The sequence below is a fragment of the Megachile rotundata genome, chromosome 7, assembly GCF_050947335.1.
Source record: "Megachile rotundata isolate GNS110a chromosome 7, iyMegRotu1, whole genome shotgun sequence".
NCBI classification, from domain to species: domain Eukaryota; kingdom Metazoa; phylum Arthropoda; class Insecta; order Hymenoptera; family Megachilidae; genus Megachile; species Megachile rotundata.
This window is the reverse complement of record NC_134989.1, coordinates 11958217-11982407: the sequence shown is the minus strand read 5'-3', so window position 1 is coordinate 11982407 and position 24191 is coordinate 11958217. Positions and strand designations below refer to the sequence as shown.

General features: G+C 36.3%; 1 protein-coding gene across 1 annotated transcript in view; it reads left to right on the top strand.

Annotated features, from left to right (window-relative positions):
• The window catches only part of Gdap2 (ganglioside induced differentiation associated protein 2), a 67717-nt gene extending 43736 nt beyond the window's left edge, over positions 1 to 23981 (top strand). The window contains exons 8-12 of the mRNA XM_003702999.3: positions 2022 to 2175; positions 16092 to 16231; positions 17386 to 17440; positions 18556 to 18699; positions 19206 to 23981. Of these exons, the coding sequence (XP_003703047.2) occupies positions 2022 to 2175; positions 16092 to 16231; positions 17386 to 17440; positions 18556 to 18699; positions 19206 to 19268 (556 nt within the window). The 3' untranslated portion in view covers positions 19269 to 23981. The remainder of the gene's footprint in view (positions 1 to 2021; positions 2176 to 16091; positions 16232 to 17385; positions 17441 to 18555; positions 18700 to 19205) is intronic.
• The last annotated feature ends 210 nt before the right edge of the window (positions 23982 to 24191 follow it).

The following is a 24191-nucleotide window of genomic DNA, read 5'->3' as shown; positions in this document are numbered from 1 at the left end:
TTAGTTATTCAACAATGTGTGGTAAAGCAAGAAATTTATTCGAATGAGTTTGCAATGCGTTCGATGATATTGCCTCGAAAAGGAAGAAAAAACATGTTGAATTCTGGCGAAACATAGTAGAAAAGTCGAGCGTGTCGAGATGCGTAACAAGGCTCGCGTGTTTGCACAAAACCACACGCTCGTCATCGCGATTATCGGTACGTGATGACATCGATATTCGAGACACGAGTGGTTTTGTCTTTTTCTCCTTTTTGCGTGTAAATATCACGAAAATGTATCTATTAACATATTAATATTTACGAAAAGCATTCGCGTGTAATTGAAAGTCGGAACACAGTGTGCACGTTCCACGATCGAGCTGAACCGTGAATGGACGTGAAACTCCCGTGCTTTACGACATATCATTGAAATTGTAGATTATCGTTTTTTAAATCGAATACATCGTAGTTGTATAATTGGCCAATTAAATTATAGTAGCTTCCCATGCTCGGACTTGTATGTTGTACTTTCATGTATTGAATTTCGGTGCGTTATATTGCTACACGTTAAATATCGGTATGTTACGTTACTTTGTGTTATATTGCCACGACTTGTATTACCACGTGTTATATTTCCGCGTGGTATATTGCCGCGCTATAATCACCATGTTAATGTCACTATGCGTTGTATTATCATTCATTATTATTACCACGCGTTGAGTTTCTACGTGTTATATTACCTCGCATTATAGTGCCACGCGTTATATTACCGGAAATTTGCATTCCCATATGCGATATTACTACAGATTAGTATTACATCATTCCGATTTTTTATGAATTTAATTTCCACGTGTTATATTACCTCGCGTTATAGTGCCACGCGTTATATTGCATCGCGTTATACCACCGGAAATTTACATTCCCGTATGCGATATTACTACAGATTAGTATTACATCATTCTGATTTTCTATGAATTGAATTTCCACGCGTTATATTGTCTCGCGTTATATAACCGGAAATTTGCATTCCCATATGCGATATTACTACAGATTAGTATTACATCATTCTGATTTTCTATGAATTGAATTTCCACGCGTTACATTGCCTCGCGTTATATAGCCACGCGTTATATCGCCGGAAATGCGCATACCCATGTGTGATATTACCACAGATTAGTATTACATTGTGCCGATTTTCTATGAATTGAATTCCTACGCGTTATATTGTCTCGCGTTATATTGCCGCGCGTTATATCACCGGAAATTTGCGTTCCCATGTATAATATTACTACAGATTAGTATTACAATGTGTCGATTTTCTATGAATTCAATTCCTATACGTTATATTGCCACATATTATGTTGCCTCGCGTTATATTGCCATGCGTTATATTATCACCTATTGAATTTAAATGTGTTGTATTACCATATGTTAAGTATCATTATAATCAATTTTATTGCATTGTACTGCCTCGCATTATATTGCCATATGTTGTCAAGCGTTATAATACTTAATTACCGGCAATATAACGATAGTCTACTGTAACACATTGACCGTCACAATCATCCACAAATAACTCACTAGAACTTTGATCAAATTTTGAAGTCAGAATCTTCTTTTGCAAAGAATTGTTACTCCAAATATTATCTCTCGACTATTGAACATCCACGCTAAACATCATAAAACTGTTATTGATTCACCCGATTACGAAACTGACGTAGTGCAAATAAGACGATGAGCGCGATTTCTAAATAAAACTATGTACGTAAGCAACGTTGTTGCAGAATTTATTTTTCTTTCAAGAGCAGAAACAAGGAGCTTCTGAAATATTGCATATTTTGTTCCAAATGTTATTTCTCAGAAATATGGAATGCATATTGCTCCGACATTTGTTCCGTAACAAGGAAAATCTGTTTCTACCTGAATGTTAAAATTGATAGTATAAGGAAAAGAATTTATATGTTAAAAAATTCATACATATAAATGATACTTGAAATGTTAACACATTTCACAGTTATTAACGCGAGCTTCGTTCTGTTTCAGATACGAGAGGTTGCTCAGAAGAGCGAAGACAGAGGACCTCTCGGAAGTTTCGGGAATCGGTTGTTTGTACCAGAGCGGGGTCGATCGCCAGGGACGACCGGTGGTCGTGTTCGTCGGCAAATGGTTCCCGGCCACTAAAATCAATCTCGACAAGGTAAAATGAAATTCCATAAACGACCATTCACAGCCTGTAACTCGGTACTTACATTTTCCGTGAACTTTCTGAATCATCCTCGCAAATTGATCCAAGTTCAGAACGCGATGAAACGGTCGGGAGTCGAAGGTGCAGCCGAGTGTCACCGGCGCAAAATCAATAGGCGTGTATACGTGTATTCCGCTGTTGGTTAGGCTCGACTCTTTTATTATGGACTGGCGTGTTGAGCATTCTTTTACGAGCGTCGATCGATCCGTTTAGCACAGTTCTCGCCGGTAGCAAATTGCTCCGATTCTGTTCGACGAAATTCAACGTCGTCGACTTCGTTAATCGAATTTATCAATGAATTTATCGTTTTAATCGACGCGGCGTTCCATTGGGTACGCTCGAAAGCAAATCTGGCTTCCTCTGGGGAATCATCAGAAATTTCGGACTTTTAAAATACGGGAAATTAACTGGCGCGGTATGTGGGGACTTAGGGAGTAATTTGGTACATTGGGAGTTTGGAAATTGCGAAATTGGGGATTTGGGGAATTGGTGTTGTGGAGATTTAGGAATTCGACTTTTGGGAGTGTGAGATACGGGAATGTGGGAATTTTTGCATTTCATACTTGGGATTGTGGAGATTTGGGGATTTGGGGATTTGGGAATGTTGGAATGTGGCAATATGGAATGCTGGAATGTGGGAATGAGGAAGGTGGGAATGAGAAATGTGGAAATGTTGGAATGCGGAAATGTTGGAATATGGGAATGTTGGAATGTGGGAATATGGAATGTAGGAATGAGGAATGTGGGAATGAGGAGTGTGGGAATGTTGGAATATGGGAATGTTGGAATTTAGGAAGATAGGAATGTGGAAATGTTGGAATTTAGGAAGGTGGGAATGTGGAAATGTTGGAATATGGGAATGTTGGAATGTAGAAATGTAGGAATGAGGAAGGTGGGAATGTGGGAATGTTGGAACATGAAAATGTTGGAATATGGGAATGTGGAATGTAGGAATGTGGAATGTGATTATTTAAAATTTTGGAATGTCCAAATTTGCTACTATAGAATTCAGAAATCTCACAATTTCACCGAATAAAAGTTTCATACAATTTCATAAAAATTCCAGAGTACATTCTCAATATTTAATTTTCCAAATTAAAAAATTAAGAGTGATCTATTCATACGTCGCTCCCTAATTGCAAAACGTACGTTACGAGGCCTTCGTGCCTACACTCGTCCTCAACGAATAGCAGGCAACGTTGCACTCGAGTGTACAGTCGCTTCGAAGTTAATGAAGATGGTTATAAATATTTAACGAGCCATCGAGTCGAGTTTAGAGAGGACGTTTGCCGACGAACGAGAATTCAGACGAATTCGGAATGTAATTTGCATCGCGATCGACGGAAAGATTTTCTTGCCACGTCTTCTAATGAACTGTGTGGTATTTCGTTCGTTTTAACGTTGTTGCAGAGTTGAACGAGGAAACCGAGATTTTTAGCATAATCAGCGGAAAAAGTGCTCTTATTGAATGCATTATTGAAATTTTCCACGGAGAATATAACGGGGCTGGCTACCTTGAAATGTTAATTACGAGTGGATTTATTTGGGTCGGGTATTTGCGATATTTATCAGCATCTTTTTGTTTCGAGTCTTATTTTGAGGAGTTTTAATTTTAGGAATGTTGAGATCTTTCGAAAATTTAAACTTTTAAATACTTGAACCTCCGGACTTCGTAAAAACCTCCACCTATGCTATGTTTCTCATATACCAAAAGTTCAATCATAAAGTAAAGCATCATAGACAAAATTAGTAGCAATTCAGTCGAGCACAGGCAGCGACCGGAAGCCGTCCCGAATAATTCATTCCGCCGATTGAATATTTATTCCGAACGTCGTTTGTCCGATAGTCGTACTGAATTATCGTCGATACGTCTCTGAATTGATCGTCACTTGATCACTTGACCATGCTAGGTGTCGTGTTGAATGGCTCTATAAATGAATCATCTTGCATCACTGACTCTCGACCCTCTGCTGCAAGGTTCAAAGTTGAACGTCATTCACGAAAGTTCAACTTCTGTTCCTCTGGTAATTTCATTTCTTCCTACGTAACTACCGTTACGTCAGCTTATTTCCCTTTCTTCGATCTCATTGGAAAATGAAAGATTATGGAACTTTTTATAATAATGATGCTCATTGTGCCCTCATTGAATATGGATGAAGTTGAATACATGTGATTTGACTTACAATTGTGCTTCGCGTGACATAAAATGTAGAAAACAAGCGCTGACTTCGTTTACAATGTTGATGATGTTGATTTGGTTTAAATATTTTTATACACTTTTACTTAATTCTTGAAATATTTCTACTTCAAATATTTCTGTGTACTTTTAAATAATTTTGTTCTTAAATATGAAATCTTGAATTAAATATTTTGACGAGTATCGTGACGCACTCATGACGCACTTACAAGTATCGTGACGCATTCATAAGTCTCGCGACGCAGTCATAAGTTTCGTGACGCACTCATAAGTCTTGTGACGCACTCATAAGTCTTGTGACGCACTCACAAGTCTCGTGACGCGCTCATGACGCATTCATAAGTCTTGTGACGCACTCATGACGCGCTCACAAATCTTGTGACGCACTCATGACGCACTCATAAGTTTCGTGATGCACTCATGACGCACTCACAAGTCTAGTGACGCACTCATGACGCACTCATAAGTCTTGTGACGCACTCACAAGTCTTGCGATGCACTCATGACGCACTCATAAGTCTTGTAACGCACTCATGACGCACTTACAAGTCTCGTGACGCACTCATGACGCACTCATAAGTCTTGTAATGCACTCATGGCGCACTCACAAGTCTTGTGACGCACTCATAAGTCTCGTGACGCACTCATAAGTCGTGTGACGCACTCATAAGTTTCATGACGCACTCATAAGTCTTGTGACGCACTCACAAGTCTTGTGACGTACTCATGACGCACTCATAAGCTTGTGGCGCACTCACAAGTCTCGTGACGCACCTATGACGCACTTATGACCCACTCATGACGAGTCTTGTAACGCATTCATCACGTACTCTGCTGTGATCAATTTTACTTAAATTTTGAGTACGCTTCAATTTGAAGTTCAAGTCGAAAATTTTACCTAGTCAACGATTATATAATATCAAATTAACATAACATTTCAGCTTGTTTCGTCTGTTTTAATATCATTGTTCTGACGCAGCAAATAAATCATAGTGTAAGAGGCTAAAAATATCAAACCTTACTTAACATTCAGTGAATATAATCTGACTGTTAATTGTTGGTAATTAGAGTTCATAAGAAATTACTAAAAATTTGCAAATAAATCAACTACTAAGAGTTTCAGCTTCGTCTGCAATTTCTCCCTGCATTGAAGGGTCGCAGCGAAGTGGTCGTTAAAGATTTCCAATTAATTTCAATTCCCCCGATCTTGTGCGTATCAATATCATCTTTGCTCCTTCGTATCTGGTCCCCTTTGCTCGTTGGTGGCAAGCCCACCACCGCCGGCGAATCGATATTTACACGTCCAGAAATAGACCGACCACGGAACAACCCCGAAGCCGAGGGCGTACGAGCTTGCAATGTCGTCATGGGCTGATCCACCCTGGAAAAGTTTGTTTTCATCCCTGCACGTGACCCTTTTTCTTCGACGCGGCGTCCTTTTGAAGAAACCAGCGACGGATATAACCGGCTACGATCGAAACGGAAACACCTGCTCGACCTCGCCCTAAAACCACCCCTTTCCTACGCGACTTTGATCGATTCGCTAGTCGCGATCAATCAACAACTTTTGTACGCTTCTTTTTATAGGGAATATTGTTGTTACTCGGAGGGAATATTTTCTCTTGTAAGGATTGTTTTAATGTGTCGACATTGTTAGTCTTTTGTAGATCTGGATGGAGTTTTAGGGGTTGGAGTTTTGTGGGACGTTGAAGGTGGTCAGTGAGAATTATTTAATTTTCGGGATTTTAGGGGTGGGAGGAGTTTTGTGGAAGGTTGAAGTTGGTCGCTAAGGATTATTTAATTTTTGGGATTTTAGGGGTTGGAGGAGTTTTATATAAGATTGTAGTTGGTCACTGAGAGTTATTTAATTTTTGGGATTTTAGGGGTTGGAGGAGTTTTGTATAAGATTGTAGTTGGTCACTGAGAGTTATTTAATTTTTAGGATTATAGGGGTTGGAGGAGTTTTGTATAAGATTGTAGTTGGTCACTGAGAGTTATTTAATTTTTGGGATTATAGGGGTTGGAGGAGTTTTGTATAAGATTGTAGTTGGTCACTGAGAGTTATTTAATTTTTGGGATTTCAGGGGTTGGAGGAGTTTTGTATAAGGTTGAAGTTGATCACTCAGAGTTATTTTATTTTTGTGATTATAGGGGTGGTATTTTTGTGGAAGGTTGAAGTTGGCCACTCAGAATTATTTTATTCTTTTGATTTTAGGAATGGGAGAATTTAGAGGTAGTTGACTAAGAATTATTTTATTTTTGTAATTTTAGGGATGGGAGGATTTTTGTGAAGGTTGAAGTTGGCCGCTCAGAATTATTTTATTCTCGTAATTTTAGGGATGGAAAAATGTTTAGGTAGTTGACTAAAAATTAATTTATTTTACTAATGGTTCCATAGAATTTTTTAAGTAATTTATTTATGAATTTTTGTATTTAGAAGTTTGTCAACTTATGACTAGTGAACTCCGAAATTCTTGAACCACTCTAGATAGAATTTATAGGTTAAGGTAGTCAGAGATTTGGAAATTTGGAAGTTTGACAATTGCAAAGTTTCAGAACCTGAACATTTGGAAACTTGCTAATGTATTAAACAATTTTTAAGTTTGTTCGGACATTTGGAAATTGGGAAACATTCGAAAAATTTTAAAAATTAGGTAACTTGAAAATCTAAAAAATTGTAGAACTTACAGATATGGGAAGGTAGTGCTTGATTTGAAATTTCTAAAATAATAATGAAGTTTGTAAATAAGATCTGACAATCCGTGAAATTGTTTTTAGCTAAAAGAAGCTCTCGTGTATATATTTTTGGCTGCAGCCTTCTATCACACGGCTGGAATTTTTCGCTCGTTTCGTTTCAAGGTACTTGACACAAAATTAGCCGTACGCCCCGGAAATAACTAACAGGTATAGATTCATTTGGAATTCCTTGCACTTTGTATCTCAAGGCAGCTGCTTGAGAACCTAAATCGCAAAAACCACTTACTCCCAAAATCAATTATTTCGATTAACGACTTCAATCACAAATACATTTCTCCAATTATAAAAACATTTCAAAAAATCAAACTTGTATAAAAATAAAAATCTATAAGTATTTACCACCGCAACAATTATCTATTTGCAAAGTACATTTATACTTTAGAGTTAAAAATTAAATAAATTATAAAAATAAAATATAATACCTAAACTTCAAATATAAATACTATAAATTCTGGTTTCGTTTTTCGCCACAAGACCAGAAAATCAGTTTCGTTTCTATCGAAGACTGTTCGAAATCGAATCATGTTTCGTTCAGGCCAGTTGTCGATACCTTATACGTCAAGTTATCGAATGGACCGGTTCATCGAAACGGTGGTTTCGAGCACATCCTTTCGGTGCAACTTTTCACCGGATGCCAACCGATAAATGTGTGACCTGGAACCGTTCGCGAGGTCAGAGTGAGAATGATCTAATGCGTCCTTGAATCTCGGACAGCGACCTACATTCGCAGGAGGATTGCTCCCGTCGTTTCCATCGTCTGCACCTTGCGTCAAGCAGGGTAGAAATACAATACACTCTTTACAATCTCGTTTAATTTTTGTTATAACTAAGAATTCATATAGAATTCACTGAGAGTGATGTAGAAAAAAATATTAAATAGTAGATATTAATATATGTTCGATTGGTACATGTTATATTGGTCTCGCGTTTTATTGCCACGCGTTAGATCACCGCTCTTGATAGTGTTAGGTGTATATTGTTATGTGATATATTTCCATGCGTTACAATACCACGCGTTGTATTACCTCGCGTTGTATCGCCATGCGTTGTATTATCTCGCGTTATATTGCCATGCGTTATATCGCCACGCCTTATATAGCCACGCGTTATATCGCCACGCGTTGTATCGCCACGCGTTGTATTACCACGCGTTGGATTACCACGCGTTGTATCGCCACGCGTTGTATCGCCACGCTTTGTATTACCACGCGTTGTATCGCCACGCATTGTATTACCACGCGTTGTATCGCCACGCATTTTGTATTACCACGCGTTGTATTACCACGCGTTATATCGCCACGCGTTGTATTACCACGCGTTGTATTACCACGCATTGTATTACCACGCGTTGTATCGCCACGCGTTATATCGCCGCGCATTGTATTACCACGCGTTGTATCGCCACGCATTTTGTGTTACCACGCGTTGTATTACCACGCGTTATATCGCCACGCGTTGTATCGCCACGCATTGTATTACCACGCGTTGTATCGCCACGCGTTGTATTTTACCACGTGTTACATCGCCACGCATTGTATTACCACGCGTTGTATCGCCACGCGTTATATCGCCACGCGGTGTATCGCCACGCATTGTGTTACCACGCGTTGTATCGCCACACATTGTATTACCACGCGTTGTATCGCCACGCCTTGTATCGCCACGCGTTATATCGCCACGCGTTGTATCGCCACGCATTGTATTACCACGCGTCATATCGCCACGCGTTGTATCGCCACGCATTGTATTACCACGTGTTGTATCGCCACGCGTTATATTGCCTCGCGTTGTATTACCACGCGTTATACTACCACGTGTTGTATCGCCTCGCATTGCATTACCTCGCGTTATATCGCCACGCGTTCTATTGCCTCGCGTTACATCCCTACGTGTTATATTACCACTTGTCGTATCGCCACGCGTTGTATTATCTTGCGTTGTATCGCCACATATCCCAAATTCTAAAATTCCCAAATATTTAAATTCTCAAATTTTTGAATTCTCAAATTTCCAAATTCACAAATCCTTAATTTCTCGACTTCCCAATTTTCGAATACTCAAACTCTAAAATTCCAAAATTCTACAAATTCCAAGGATATAAAAATTATAAGCTCGTAAACTTCTGATGCTCGAACATTCGAATTGTAGACTAATTGCATCAGAACAATCCTCGCGTTGGCGATCAACATATCAATATCTCTGATTCACGCACACCAATCATAAATAACCCGTAAACAATTCACAAGAAAAGCACATGCAACTCTTCCTGTACTTCTGACTATAAGATCGCGATAAGATAAGCTTTAGTTTTCTCGCAATCTTAGAATCCACTCATCCTCTCGCGAAATAAAGAAATCAGTGCATTATCGCATATTTTTAGCTACACTTATCCGCTTATTATCTCGTCGGATGCTCTGAAAAGATTCGAAAATTTCTTTCCCGAACGTCTGGCGCGAACGTTAACGTTGCAATTCATCCGACGAACGCTAATTACACGTGTTGGCGAGATAATGAGAATTTCAGGGTCGCGATACAAATACTGAACATGTTGCAAGACTCGTCACGAGGCTTAATTTTATGCCATCGTGAAATTACCGATAATTAGGGTCCCCCTTTTGATAAGATACAAAAGTCGTTGGCTCTGTTTGATACATGCTCGCCGTTTCACGTAACTTTCGGTTCTTTGTCTGTTCTTTACGCTCGAACAGGTGTTGAAACTCTCTTCTTTTGTACCTTTTGTTTGACATGATAAAACTGTTTGCTCGGACGAGCTTTCGAACCTTTTTCGCTCTCGCAAAGGTGAAGAAAGCATCAAATTAAATCAATCCTCTCCTTTCCTTTTGTGTTTCCACCGTTTGAACTTTTATTTCGTCTCCGTTATTAAAGTTTATTATTACTTAAAGTGCACTATTACTTAAATGCACTTTGATTAGATACAAAAGTCACGTTCCTTCGTTTTCGTTCGACGAAGCTCTATTCTTCGGCTCGTTTGCGTGTGTGCATGACACGTGTACAATCGAAACTTGGAGTTAAATAGATCTCCACTGCTGACACTGCTGGACGAATAAACGTGACCTCGATAGAAAATTGAACGATCAGACGAATCGTTCAATTTTCCTTAGGATAGCAAACTCAGTTATCGAATAGAACCTTTAAATTTCATTCATTGATTTCTTGTTTGAATAACGCTGTTACAACTCTTGATTATTCTGCTAGGAACGTTTGATCGAACATATAGTCTGTGAAATGATATGTTTGATAATGCGATACTTTGATGTCAGTGTTTGATTGTGAATAAGGCATAGTGGGAATCTTGTTGTATTACCACTAGTTGTATTGTTGCGAACCAAGTTTCAAGTTCTTAGTTCGATTTCCAATTTTAAGGTCGTGGACTTGAAAGTTTGGGAACTAGGGATTTTAGGGACTAGCGAATTTGGGAACTATGGGAGTAGGGAATTTGGGAACTAGGAAATTTGGGGACGAGAGTTTAAGTACTAGGGATATTGAGTTCTAGGGATTTTGGGAACTAGGGAATTTGGAAAGTAAGAAATTTGGGACTAGGGAATTTTTGAAGCTTGGGAATTTGGGGTCTAGGGAAATTGGGAACTAAGGAATTTTAGGATCTAGTGAAATCCGAAACTAGGGAATTTGGGGACGAGAGTTTAAGTACTAGGGATATTGAGTTCTAGGGATTTTGGGAACTAGGGAATTTGGAAAGTAAGAAATTTGGGACTAGGGAATTTTTGGAGCTTGGGAATTTGGGGTCTAGGGAAATTGGGAACTAAGGAATTTTAGGATCTAGTGAAATCCGAAACTAGGGAATTTGGGGACGAGAGTTTAAGTACTAGGGATATTGAGTTCTAGGGATTTTGGGAACTAGGGAATTTGGAAAGTAAGAAATTTGGGACTAGGGAATTTTTGGAGCTTGGGAATTTGGGGTCTAGGGAAATTGGGAACTAAGGAATTTTGGGATCTAGTGAAATCCGAAACTAGGGAATTTGAGGACGAGAGTTTAAGTACTAGGGTTATTGAGTTCTAGGGATTTTGGAAACTAGGGAATTTGGAAAGTAAGAAATTTGGGACTAGGGAATTTTTGAAGCTTGGGGATTTGGGGTCTAGGGAAATTGGGAACTAAGGAATTTTAGGATCTAGTGAAATCCGAAACTAGGGAATTTGGGGACGAGAGTTTAAGTACTAGGGATATTGAGTTCTAGGGATTTTGGGAACTAGGGAATTTGGAAAGTAAGAAATTTGGGACTAGAGAATTTTTGAAGCTTGGGAATTTGGGGTCTAGGGAAATTGGGAACTAAGGAATTTTAGGATCTAGTGAAATCCGAAACTAGGGAATTTGGGGACGAGAGTTTAAGTACTAGGGATATTGAGTTCTAGGGATTTTGGGAACTAGGGAATTTGGAAAGTAAGAAATTTGGGGCTAGGGAATTTTTGGAGCTTGGGAATTTGGATCTAGGGAATTTGGGGACTAGGGAAATTGGGAACTAGGAAGTTTGGGGTCTAGGAAATTTGGAAACTATGACATTCTGGACTAGGGAATTTTTGGAACTAGGGAATTTGGGGTCTAGGGAAATTGGGAACTAAGGAATTTTGGGATCTAGCGAAATTCGAAACTAGGAGAATTTGGGAACTAGAAAATTTGAGGACGAGAGTTTAAGTACTAGGGTTATTGAGTTCTAGGGATTTTGGGAACTAGGGAATTTGGAAAGTAAGAAATTTGGGACTAGGAAATTTTTGGAGCTTGGAAATTTGGGGACTAAGGAATTTGGGAACTAAGAAATTTGGGACTAGGGAAATTGGGAACTAGGAAGTTTGGAGTCTAAGAAATTTGGAAACTATGACATTCTGGACTAGGGAATTTTTGGAACTAGGAAATTTGGGGACTAGGGAATTTAGGAACTAAGGAATTTTGAGATCTAGGGAAATTCGAAACTAGGAGAATTTGGGAACTATGGAATTTTGGGGTCTAGAAAATTTCCAAACTAGGAAATCTAGAAGCTAGGAAGTTTGGAAATGTGAAAATTTATAAATCTACTAATCCAGAAATCTAGAAACCCAGAAATCTTGAAATTTAAAAACACAAAAATTCAGAAATGCTGGAAATTGTAAAAGTGTGGAAACATGACAACGTCAGCATTTGAAAATTTATTTTTCGAAGAGCATGATTAACATCATCAGCTAAATCCTTGAACTCTCCGGTGTTTTGTTTGCAATTTTATTGGCAAGCTCACAAATTCAGCACGTTTAAATGGTAGTTTCCAAAAAACAATCCGAACTGATAACATTTGGCAAAGTTTCAAGACCCGTTTCAAACGTCAAAGTAATACTTCCTATATTTATTTAACAGTGTTTTACGCAAAATTTTGTACAAACAATTTCGCTTTGAAATAGTTAAATAATATTTCTGAATTATTCAAAGTAAATGTTCCATCCATATTTAAATAATTATTTCACATTGTGAAAATTTAAAAAATTCCACTCAAGATATTTTCATTTTTAAATTTGACTCGAAACTTTTATTTTGCGTTACCAAAATTTGCCTAAGAACTTAGCTCATCAAAATTTGATTTCTCTTCAAAATTCACGTAGCCTCTAAACTCCAACTTAATTAAAATTCATCTTTTCACTTTCAACACGCGCCCTTTCAAATTTCCGCACCCTTTCCCTATTTGTTATTAAAACACATTCTCGACCCATATAGGTACGGCAGCGTCCATAATATCGGATTAAAATACACGCTCGACATTCTGACGTCACGATCGAAAGGAAAAAAAATGCGAAGCGTGTAAAATCCTTTGAAAACGATATCAGCATGAGAGAATTGCAAAGAAATCTTTAGCCCTTATTTTTCCACGCGAATATCGCGTGGACCGTTTCCAACCCTTTCGCAACCCCTTTTGCCCTTTTAATCGCGAGGCCTCCGACCTGATTTCGTCACGAGTCCACCCCCGTGGCGGGGGTGTGCACCCCACAGAGTACTAATTCGAGCTGTAGCGTCGCGATATCGATTAAAATGCGATGACGAGTGCGCTCTGTTGAGATCAAAGACTTGTTTGCGAACGTTTCACGTTTGTTGCTACGTTCGCTGGGTTGTCAAAGTAACGAGGATAATTACGAATTTCGAGGCGCATTCGCGGCCGCAGACGGAAACGGACGTTCGTTTCGTGGAATATCGGGTGAGGTAATTTAGTGTGATGATTAAATAGGTGTTTGTCTTGGACGATGTTTTCTTTTTTAATGTGGTAATTGGGAAAGGGTTTGTTTTTTAGGTGCATTTTAATGATTAAAGTGTGAGAGGTAGATGGTCATGGGGGTAGATTTTACTAATTTTCTGATTTTGCAAGTTTACAATTTTATAATTTTCAATTTTACAATTTTCAAATTTTCTAAATTTCTAATTTTCAGATTTTTCAATTTTGTACTTTTGTAATTTTCTGATTTTGCAATTTTCTTGTTTTAATAATTTCTTAATTTTACTAGGGAATTTGGGAACTAGGGGCCTAGGGAATATGAGAAATAAGGAATTTGAGAACTAGAGAATTTAAGGGCTAGAAATTTGGGATTAGGTAATTTGGGAACTAAGAAATTTGGAATTAGGGAATTTGGGAACTAAGAAATTTGGGAAGAGGGAATTTGAAAACTAAGAAATTTGGGACTAGGGAATTTGAGAACTAAAAAATTTGGGACTAGGGTATTTGGGAACTAAGAAATTTGGGACTAGGGAATTTGGGAACTAAGAAACTTGGGACTAGGGAATTTGGGAACTAAGAAATTTGGGACTAGGAAATTTGGGAACTAAGAAATTTGGAACTAAGAAATTTGGGACTAAGGAATTTGGGAACTAAGAAATTTGGGACTAGGGAATTTGGGAACTAAAAAATTTGGGACTCGGGAATTTGGGAACTAAGAAATTTGGGAACTAAGAAATTTGGGACTAGAAAATTTGGGAACTAAGAAATTTGGAACTAAGAAATTTGAGAACTAAGAAATTTGGGACTAAGGAATTTGAGAACTAAAAAATTTGGGACTAGGGAATTTGGGAACTAAGAAATTTGGGACTAAGGAATTTGAGAACTAAGAAATTTGAGACTAGGGAATTTTGGACCAGGGAATTTTTGGAACTAAGGAGTTTGGGAACTGGGGGAATTTGAGAACTAGAGAATTTAGGGACTATTTCAGTTTTATAATTTCTTAAATTTACAATTTCTGATTTCCAAATTTTACATTCTCCCAATTTGCAAAATTTCAAACTACAGCCTTACAATGTTTCAAATTTACGGATTATTAAATTGTCAAATTGTCAAATTTTTTAATTTATAAACTTTGAAATTGTCTGGTTTACAACTTCACATCTTTATAATCTTTCAAATTTACAAGTTGGCAAATTTTCAAATTTCCTAATTTATAGTGTTGTAAATCTACAATATGACAAATTGGCAAATTAGCAGATTTATGAATTCATAAAATTAATCTTTCAAAGTTTCATATTTAATAATTTAACAAATTCAAAATCACAAATCAACTTTTAAAAATTGAGCATTTAAAAATAAATATTAATATTGAAACAGCTATTGCTTTTATATGAATCAACGAATTTGTCATTATTATTTAATTAACAGTATCATACTATTATTACTTATCATAACTATATATGATATATAACTCATCATTATTATTTAATCATTTTACGTAAAACTTGACGAATAAAACTCAATCCCACATCCACGCAAATAAAAAACAAATTTAAAAGCACTACAAAATCCACAGAAAGCGAGAAATATAAAAATAAATGGTGATAATTTCATAACACAAGCCCATCCTTTAAAAAGCTTCATATTATAAATCAACACGACTTCTCCCCTACAACTTTTTTCAAATATGAAACCACCCCGCGAAGTAATGGAAAGAAAATAATTTTTTAATCTTCTTTCACAAGATAAAATAGCGGTGCAGCTCCTGGTAGAACGTCGGGACAGAAGGTTCTATTTTATCTTTTCGGTGGATAAATTCGTGAAGTACAAACTTGGGATAGTGAAAAGAAAATAGTTTTTTACTTTTTTGCCGTATATGAAAGGAGGATGTAGGTATTCATCTCGTAGAATGTAGAAAGAGGATATTTGATCCTTTTCAGTTAGGTTACTTCGTGAACCTTAACGAATTTTTAATACTTTTCCGATATATAAAATGTGAATGGAAATTCTTTTTTAGTGAAATATTAAAGGGATACTTCCCTCATAAAAATTACATTAAGATAGAAATTTGCTTCGTGAATTGAATGAAAAATAATTTCGACGTTTAGGTGGTTTCATAGTTAAAACAAAGAGTGTACAAATGTTTTCATTTACTTTCTCGTTTTGGTGAATTTCGGAATGTCACATTTGCGTAACACGCCTCTGTATAGCTGCCATAAATTTCATTAATCTTTCAGTACGATGCTGGCCTGATATTCTGAGAAAAGTTCGTCAATGTTTAAGTGTACACAGAACAATGACGTACATACTAATTTAAGACATAAGTACCATGCAATCGTGATACTATCACGAATCATATTTTTAAGAAAGCTATGAGTGAAATATCAAATACAATAATACCTCTTATTATTCATTTCAAGAAACATAATAATTAATAATAAGACACACAATTTAAAAAATAAATAATTGTTTTATCCTCCACTTTCATGAAATAATTAAAAAAAAGTAACTAACTAAATAAGATAAGTTGCAAAAATAAGAGAACGCAAAGTGCTGCAATATTTTTGTTCAAGACAAGTCTCCGTTGCGAGTTTGTACGTTCATTGTTTTATAGAAATTGTCTACGTTCAGACACGAATAACATGCGAATATTTTACACTTTACAGGAAATCTAGATTGTAGTAACAGGAAACATTCAATTTCTGTTACAGGCGTTGCTGTATCTGATACAATTGCTAGATCCAATTGTAAAAGGCGACTATGTTATCGCTTATTTCCACACGCTAACAACGAGCAGCAACTACCCTAGCCTGCATTGGTTACGTGAAGTGTACAACGTGCTTCCTTACAAGTAAGATTTATTTTAATCGTATTTTAATTTAGTTTCAAATTTCGAATGTTCGATTATCACTCGATTCGAATGGAGTAAGGATTCGAATTTTTGGGGCATTTCGAATATTGAAACGTTTGAATATTGGTAGAATTTCAAGTTGGAATAGCGCTGAATTATTCGATTACTTCAAATTTATTCCAAGTGGGTTCGAAGACTGGAAAGGTGTCTTCGAATATTTAGTGGATTCAGGAATTCAAGGAATATTCGAATATTTGGTGAATTCAAGACTCAAGGAATATTCGAATATTTGGTGGATTCAGAATTCAAGGAATATTCGAATATTTGGTGAATTCAAGACTCAAAGGAATATTCGAATATTTAGTGGATTCAGGATTCAAGGAATATTCGAATATTTAGTGGATTCAATGGCTTGAAAGGTATTCGAATATTTAGTGAATTCGAATTACTTGGATGAATTCAAGGATTCGAAATATATTCGAATTTTCAGTGAAGAAATATTCAGAATATTCGAATTTCAGTAAATAATTGAATTAATTCGAATACATCTTGAAAAATACCACGAAAAATATTTCGACCCCCCATTGGGATTCGAACCGGGCCCCTCAAGATTACAAATCCGGTGCCCTATCAACACGACCAACATCATCCACTCCAATCTTCTCTCCTAAAATTATAATAAACTAAAAGCCCATAATAAATGAATGATATTGTTAGTTCAAGAACTATTCATATCCAATAAATTGTTTAATAAAATAAATGATATAAAATATCTATAACCTAATATACACAGTATAATCAGTTATGTTTAAAATCGCAATCTTATTTCGTTTCTTCAATCTATGATTCATACACATTGCATTATGTCTCTCACACGATTCGTATCATGCAAATTAGATGTTTTGTTTACGACTATCTACGTGTTATACTTTATGCGTAGCGAATGATCGATCATAATAATCGGAATAATACATCATCTCTTTATGACTTGATGACCATGAGAGCGTAGATTTATAGGATAAAAAGGATCGTTTGTAACTATGACGGGAATTCAAATAGATAAACTAGTTTTGATCAGAAATTTTGATTGTTCAAATACAGAATTATTGTGATGCTAATACTTCTTAATTTTTTTTATTTTTGTTTTGTTGCAGGTATAAGAAGAACCTTAAACACTTCTACATCATTCATCCAACCTTTTGGACCAAGGTTTGTATTTCACTTCTTTCATTATTTTTAATTTTTGTTGCAAAGTTTTCATTTTTATTTTTGGTTAAAGATATTCAGAAATATACTGTGTTCTATTAATTTGAGTAATTTCAAATCATTTTCTGTATTATAATTTTTAATTTTGTAACTAACAAATTTCTTTATTGTACACATGGTAGATTTAAAAAAAAAGTACTACCATTTCTAAAATATTTTTATTTGCATCTTAAAATTATAATTTCAGGAAGAATTTTATTTTTATACCTACCCTTATATATTTACATGAGAAGTATTTTTACAGTACAAAATTATAAAAATTCAAGAAGTAAAAAATTTTGATTTATACCTAAAAATAAATGTTTATTAAAATTTAGTATTTAACGTTGTTGCACGAGAATTTTATAAACACTCGAAAGGTTTCACCATTCAAATATCGAGGATTATCGATCAGAATTCACTCTGTTCATCCTCCCGTGTCGAAGATTTTCCATCCTCAAGGCTGTTTCCAACTAAACTTCGTATCGTTTCGTTCGTGTATCGATTCAGTAGTTGATAAGGTGCTAGTTTAAGGCGTAGAAGCACACGTTGAAACTATGTTTCTCACGAACGATCGTATCGAATCTTCCGACCCTCTTCCGGTAGCCGTTTACCGTACACGTTTTACGTTTCGCGATTTGCGAATCCGCTTTGCTAACGCGATCTCCGAAATCCTTGACCCGCCGCGAGGCCAATTATTATCCGTTGATCTGGATTTCGCGTTTAGTCCACGGTTCGCAGTAATTTGATGAAGCGAAAAGCAGAGAAAATAATTGGTTCTTTTTATTTGTACAATAAAAAGAAAGAACAATACCTTTATTTTTGTACTGATCAATAATCGTTCTATTTTTATATTTTTTACAATATACAATCATTTTGCAGAGGTTAATCGTTCTTGCGTTTTAATATTCTTTGTGAGAGTCTGACAAAAAATTTTTGAAAGGGAAATAATCGTTCTTGTATTTTAATATTCTTTCTGAAAGCTTGACTCATATTTTTGCATGGAGAATTTTGTAACTGGATATTTGTTATTAAAGCTTGATAATATTTTGTACTAATATTTCAATGTTTTGTTGCAGATGATGACATGGTGGTTCACGACGTTCATGGCTCCAGCCATCAAACAAAAAGTCCACAGCTTACCTGGAGTGGAGTATCTTTATGAAGTTATGTCGCCAGAGCAGCTAGAAATCCCAGCGTATATTACAGAATATGACATGACGGTAAGGACTTTCATCTTGGGAAAGTGAAAGAATATGGAGAGTATTGAAGAGTCTGATAAAATATCTTATTTATTACTGTAGATAAATGTTCTTTCATCATTTTGAGTATCATCAGATATCACAATTGTTCAACAATATAGTCTGTCATATTGTCCAGAACAAGTCTTCATTAATCTTTGATTTTGAGTCACTTAACATATGTGATGATACAACTTTTCAAATACAGACATTAAGTTACTCTTTGTGCAAAATCTGTATCACTAGAAATTGTATGACACAATCTATTGAATAAATATAACAATAGTCAATGATATTCACACATCACATGTATAGTTCAAAATTATCAGTCAAATATTCCCTTGAACCAATTTCAAGAATCAGCTCTCCATATACTCAAGCCATATACCCAGAAAAATTAAAAAATAACCTCCAGAAACGTGTTACCGCTTCTCCCTTATATTATTTTAACGTGAAAGGGTTGTATTAAGAAAGTATAAATGTTTCAGATAAATGGAATGAGGTATTATCAACCAGACCCCGTCTCTTCATCGCCGTCGACGTCCACGTAACTCACAGAGGCGGATTCCCATCCTGCGAAGCACTGGTTAGAAGAAATTCGGATCGACTGTTCCGGATAGTACGGTTTCGTGCGTGTTTCCTCGACGACCATCCTGAATGCCCGCTTCCGCAGAAAGAGCGTGTGTAATACACGCGAAAATAATAACCGTCGACAAGGATCTTGTCGATCAGACGGCTCCTCCAAAGCACCGGGACGTCTGCGTCGCTTCGAAGAAGTGCCTCGCGAAATGAAATGAAACGACGGTGCTTCGCGCGTTTATTCGCCAATCGATCGTTGAAGAATCAAGTAAACCACTGCCCTTCGTCATCACGTGTTTATTGCTGGAAAATACAAGATAGCTTCTCCGATTGGCTACAGATGGGAGGATATTGGACAATCTTAGACAGCCACCGAGGAGAGATGGATCATAGGTGGTTCGAGGATACCAGAAATTGTTATTCGCTCGAGGTGCGAGTGTCGGCTGCCAAAAACACCAATAATCAGTATTCTCGTCGTCGTTGTTATGATAGAGAGGATATTTACCCTTGAATGTTAAACAGTTCAATTGGTTTCGAGACAGGGTCATGTTAACGAGTTAGAGAGAGTCGACGACTAATTGTAGAGTTTAAAATCAGACGGCTTAATACGAACTGTCGATCGCTTTTCTGTTATTTTCTTATCCGTCGTTGTACAGCGAAAGAGCGTATATTCGATTTAACGTGTGTAAATTGTATCGATATTTTATTATGTAACGTCGTTCACGAATGACATCTCGATACACGAACACACAGAGCTGAAAGCTGAATCTCATCGGCGGAAAGAGTTTGCTCTATGATGTTGTGAGTTGTCAGACTTATAATTAGCCTGTGTGTCGTTACATTCGTTAAGATTATATGAAACTGATGTGTAAAGGCAGAAATTTACCTCCGTCGTCGATGACGAATACATTTTATAGGTTAACGTCATTGAAGATTCACTCGGTTTCGTATGGACACCATCAGAATTCTGACCATACAGCCAATAATACATATGTGAACATTAATATCAGCTTAACCTTTGTTTCTATCTATTGAATTATGTAATAACAAAGTGTATACACATTTTATTGGTACACTCTGTATTGTCAATATAATATTGTCAGTATTTCTGTATTGAAAGATTGACAATATATATTGTCTAATGTATATATGCTAAAGTATGTATTACTGATTCATGTCTTCTGTTTTCAGTAGTCTCAGTTAGAAAGATGAGCTAATCATTAACGCAGTTAGAATCTTGTTTGTCTTTTATTAACAGTTTAGTACCAACAATCCACCGCCAGATGGCTACAACGTTTCTGGATACGTGAAACGCAATTTTTTTAATTTTAGATTTTAACGCTTCAAACAATCTGTGATCCGTTAATCGAGTTACATTGTGACCGTCTAACGTTCTGTTCGTGCCAATGAAGCGCAAGTCTCTTGTTTTCATGTAAAAAGAGGCAATTTCCTGTTTCAATAATTTCCATAGCTTACAGGATACATTAAAAATAACAGCATAGTAGAATGGATCGTGAAGTGTTTACATTTAATAATAAGCTATGGAAAGTCTTGTTGCAAATAAAATGAACTCGCGGTTGTGTATCAAGATTAGACGGTTTGATACACAATCGACAGTGACGATAGCAAAGGGATTTGAAAGATCAAACTGTGGATAAAAGTTTAGATTGAAAGAAACTGATACAAATGATTCGTCATCGACACGTATTAATCCCTGAAACGTTCACAGCTGAATGCCGAGCTCGTACTCGCGGTTCAATTCTAGATTAGATGAAGCAATAAACTTAAGAGCTTTCTCGCGAATCGTATACCTATCTGTATACGCAAATTTCGTGGGACAGAATCGTTATACTCGTTGTTAAGCATTTTTAGGCGATCGAAATGGCGAAAATCGACGTGATCGACATCGATCAACCCCGTTTCTCTCGTAAAAGCTTCTACATCGGAAACGTGGTTGATCGATCGCGGCTCAGTCGAAGGAAACTAATGTGTGTATCCACGTAAAATAATTTTCCATATGTTTACCTCTGTATAGTTCGAGTACGCTTGATCATTGAGATACTTTTTCTATTAATTTTTATTGCGTTGGTGATGTTTCGTTAGTATAGCGTTAGAATCGCATTTCATTCAATAAATTCATCCCGAAATCATTGATGATCATTGAGAGATGTTCGTTTTACGAGGATGATTATTTTTCACGTTGTCGTTGCTCGAATAGTTTACGTTTCGATGAGAGTGTCTCTTCCTCGATTTTTCTGTCTATTATAACGCGAGCGACTCGAGATCGTTTGTAATCGAGTCACACGCCTGTGTCAGTTCGTGGAACTTTTCTGCGTTTTATTATACGTTTAACGACCTCACTGTCCGTCCCTGAATCGTTTCTAGTTGATATAAAGAGAGTCGCGCGAAATTTCGTTCGGCGTCGCCATTTTTCAAATGTATCTGCATTCTGAAATCTAGAAATTAATTGACAAGAATTATATTAAGAGAAAGTAATGTAACTGATGTTATTCGAATTGGTTAATTTGAGGTTATAGTTTGCTATCTTATGTAACAATAACGTTATTATATATTTGAATAGGTTATGTAATTTTAAGTCAGTTAAATAGCAAATTGCAGTGTCAATCGCATTAATTCTTAAAAATAAATGGTAATTTTAATTATACAGAAGTATTTAACTAGATGAAAGAATTATGAGAACGCAGATAATTTGAAAGAAGAAAACTTAAACGGTTTTGACGTTCGAACGTCCCTTTCGTCGTAGCTATATAATTATGTTGAAAAAGAGTTGATTGTAAGAGACGTAAGTGAATGTGTCGTAGGCAAGGGGAGGTTTGTGACAATATGTAATTATCGCGTGCTTATGCGAGTGACGACTGAGATTCTGTCTGAAGCCTTTTAAAGTCCTAGTCTGGTCAAATTGATCGTGTCAACTTAAATGCGGTCTTACAAACCATTAATACATTATTACAATAATTGAACTTAATGGAGTATTATGAAACTTTTTTGTGTAACATTCTAGAAAGAAAGTTGTAATTTATCAACAAAGTTATTCTGCAAATTATTTTTGTTTATAAATTGAATTCCCAATCCCAAAGTATGGAGTTTCCAAAATACAAAATTTCCAGGAGATGTAATTTCACCTTTCTGTATTTTTGAAAAATATTTCTATATTTCTGTGGTTCCTGGATCCTAAATTTTTGTATTGTTGAAAGGTCAAATTTACAAATTCTCAAATACCCAAATTCTTAAGTTTTAAAATTACTAAAAGACCTAACCTAACCTGAATACCTGAATTTTTAAAAATTAAAATTTATTAATTCTGATATTGCTAATAATTTAAATTTCTAAGTCTAACTATTCCCTAATTTACAAAAGACCAAATCTCCATATTTGTCCAAATATTCAGCTCCAAAATTTGAAAAGCCCAAACTTCTGTTCCACAAAAATGGCGACATAAGTCCATCACATCCAAATGACAAAATTCGACGAATATCAGTGTTTCAAAGAAGAAAATTAATGAAAGTAGATCACGCTAAGACTTTAAAAGAGTACGCTCGTGAGTTAGGCTTAACGCTTAGAAGATAATCTTCGGCTTGACAAAGTAAATCGAAACCGCTGTTCCCTCGCTTTTAGAGGCCTCGAAACGGAAACGATCGGAAGAACTTGTAAAACTGTGTCGTGCGTCAGTTTCGAACGGTGCTGTTTACTCTAAAATTCCCGAGATTCACGTTTAATTTCCGAACTTTTCTCGTCGAGCACGTTCGTGCTGAAAACTGTGAAAAAACCTCGCGATGACATAATCGCTTTCAATGGTCGTCGAACAATACCGGTGACAGAAATAAATTTTACACGAATGCAACGCAGTTAATGCAGTGAAGTGTTCCTTCAATCTTTATCGAGAAATTTGAATCGTGAAAAATTGTTGCCATTCCGTCACTTTTTTAGAGAATGACGCTTCATTATTCCATTGCTTTAATGGAATGCCTCGTGAATATGCAAAATCGGTGGCAAGCTTGAGGTTAATCAATATTGATCAATTATAAATAACGAGTCAATGTACCGTTATTAAATCTTACATCCACTTCATTTGAATATTCGTTTCAGTATAAATACATCGACGGTTTATTTCGATATTCGATCATTTCATGCTCGAAAGATTCACGTTTTACCAAAATACCGTGTTCGCTTTCTCACGTTACCTCTTCCACAAAACTAAACGTTAACACATTTCAAATCGTTCCAAGAACGTTTCATGAAAAGATACATTAATTAGGAGGAAAACATCGAAGAAATTTAGCGTCGCGAATTTTATATGAATATACAAATCCATTCGGACACCTTAAAGAATAAGCAAAAATTTCGGTGGATTTGTACCATCGCATTTGTACGCTCCATTTTTCTTTTTTATACGACGACACTTTTTACCAAATCGCGAATGGAAGATCATCAAGGTAGCTGACGAGAAGGCAAGTTTCGGAAACTACACGTGCATTGTCGTGTGTGTGTATACGCGATTACGGTAATCACATGGTTTAAATTGTAATTGTTGTCGCGATTGATATAGATTCTAATTAATCGAGGTATATTTTTCTCTTGGCGCCCGGCCTTTAAACAGGTGCACACCTTGCCCCTTCATCTGTTTTTTTATAGATCGAGCAATAAACGTATTGTTTCAACAGAAAGCGTGTTATTTATTCCTCACTGGAAGAGAAAATGTTATCTTATCTTAGTGCGATTAGGAGCAACGTTATGGCGATCAAGGTTCAAAAATTTTTACCTAAGAAATTATTTTATTATGAGACAATTGGAGAGAAGATTCTTTTCTAAGGAAAGATTCAAACACATGTGTACTTGTAAAATACATTCGTAGAGGACACTAGTATAGTACTCAG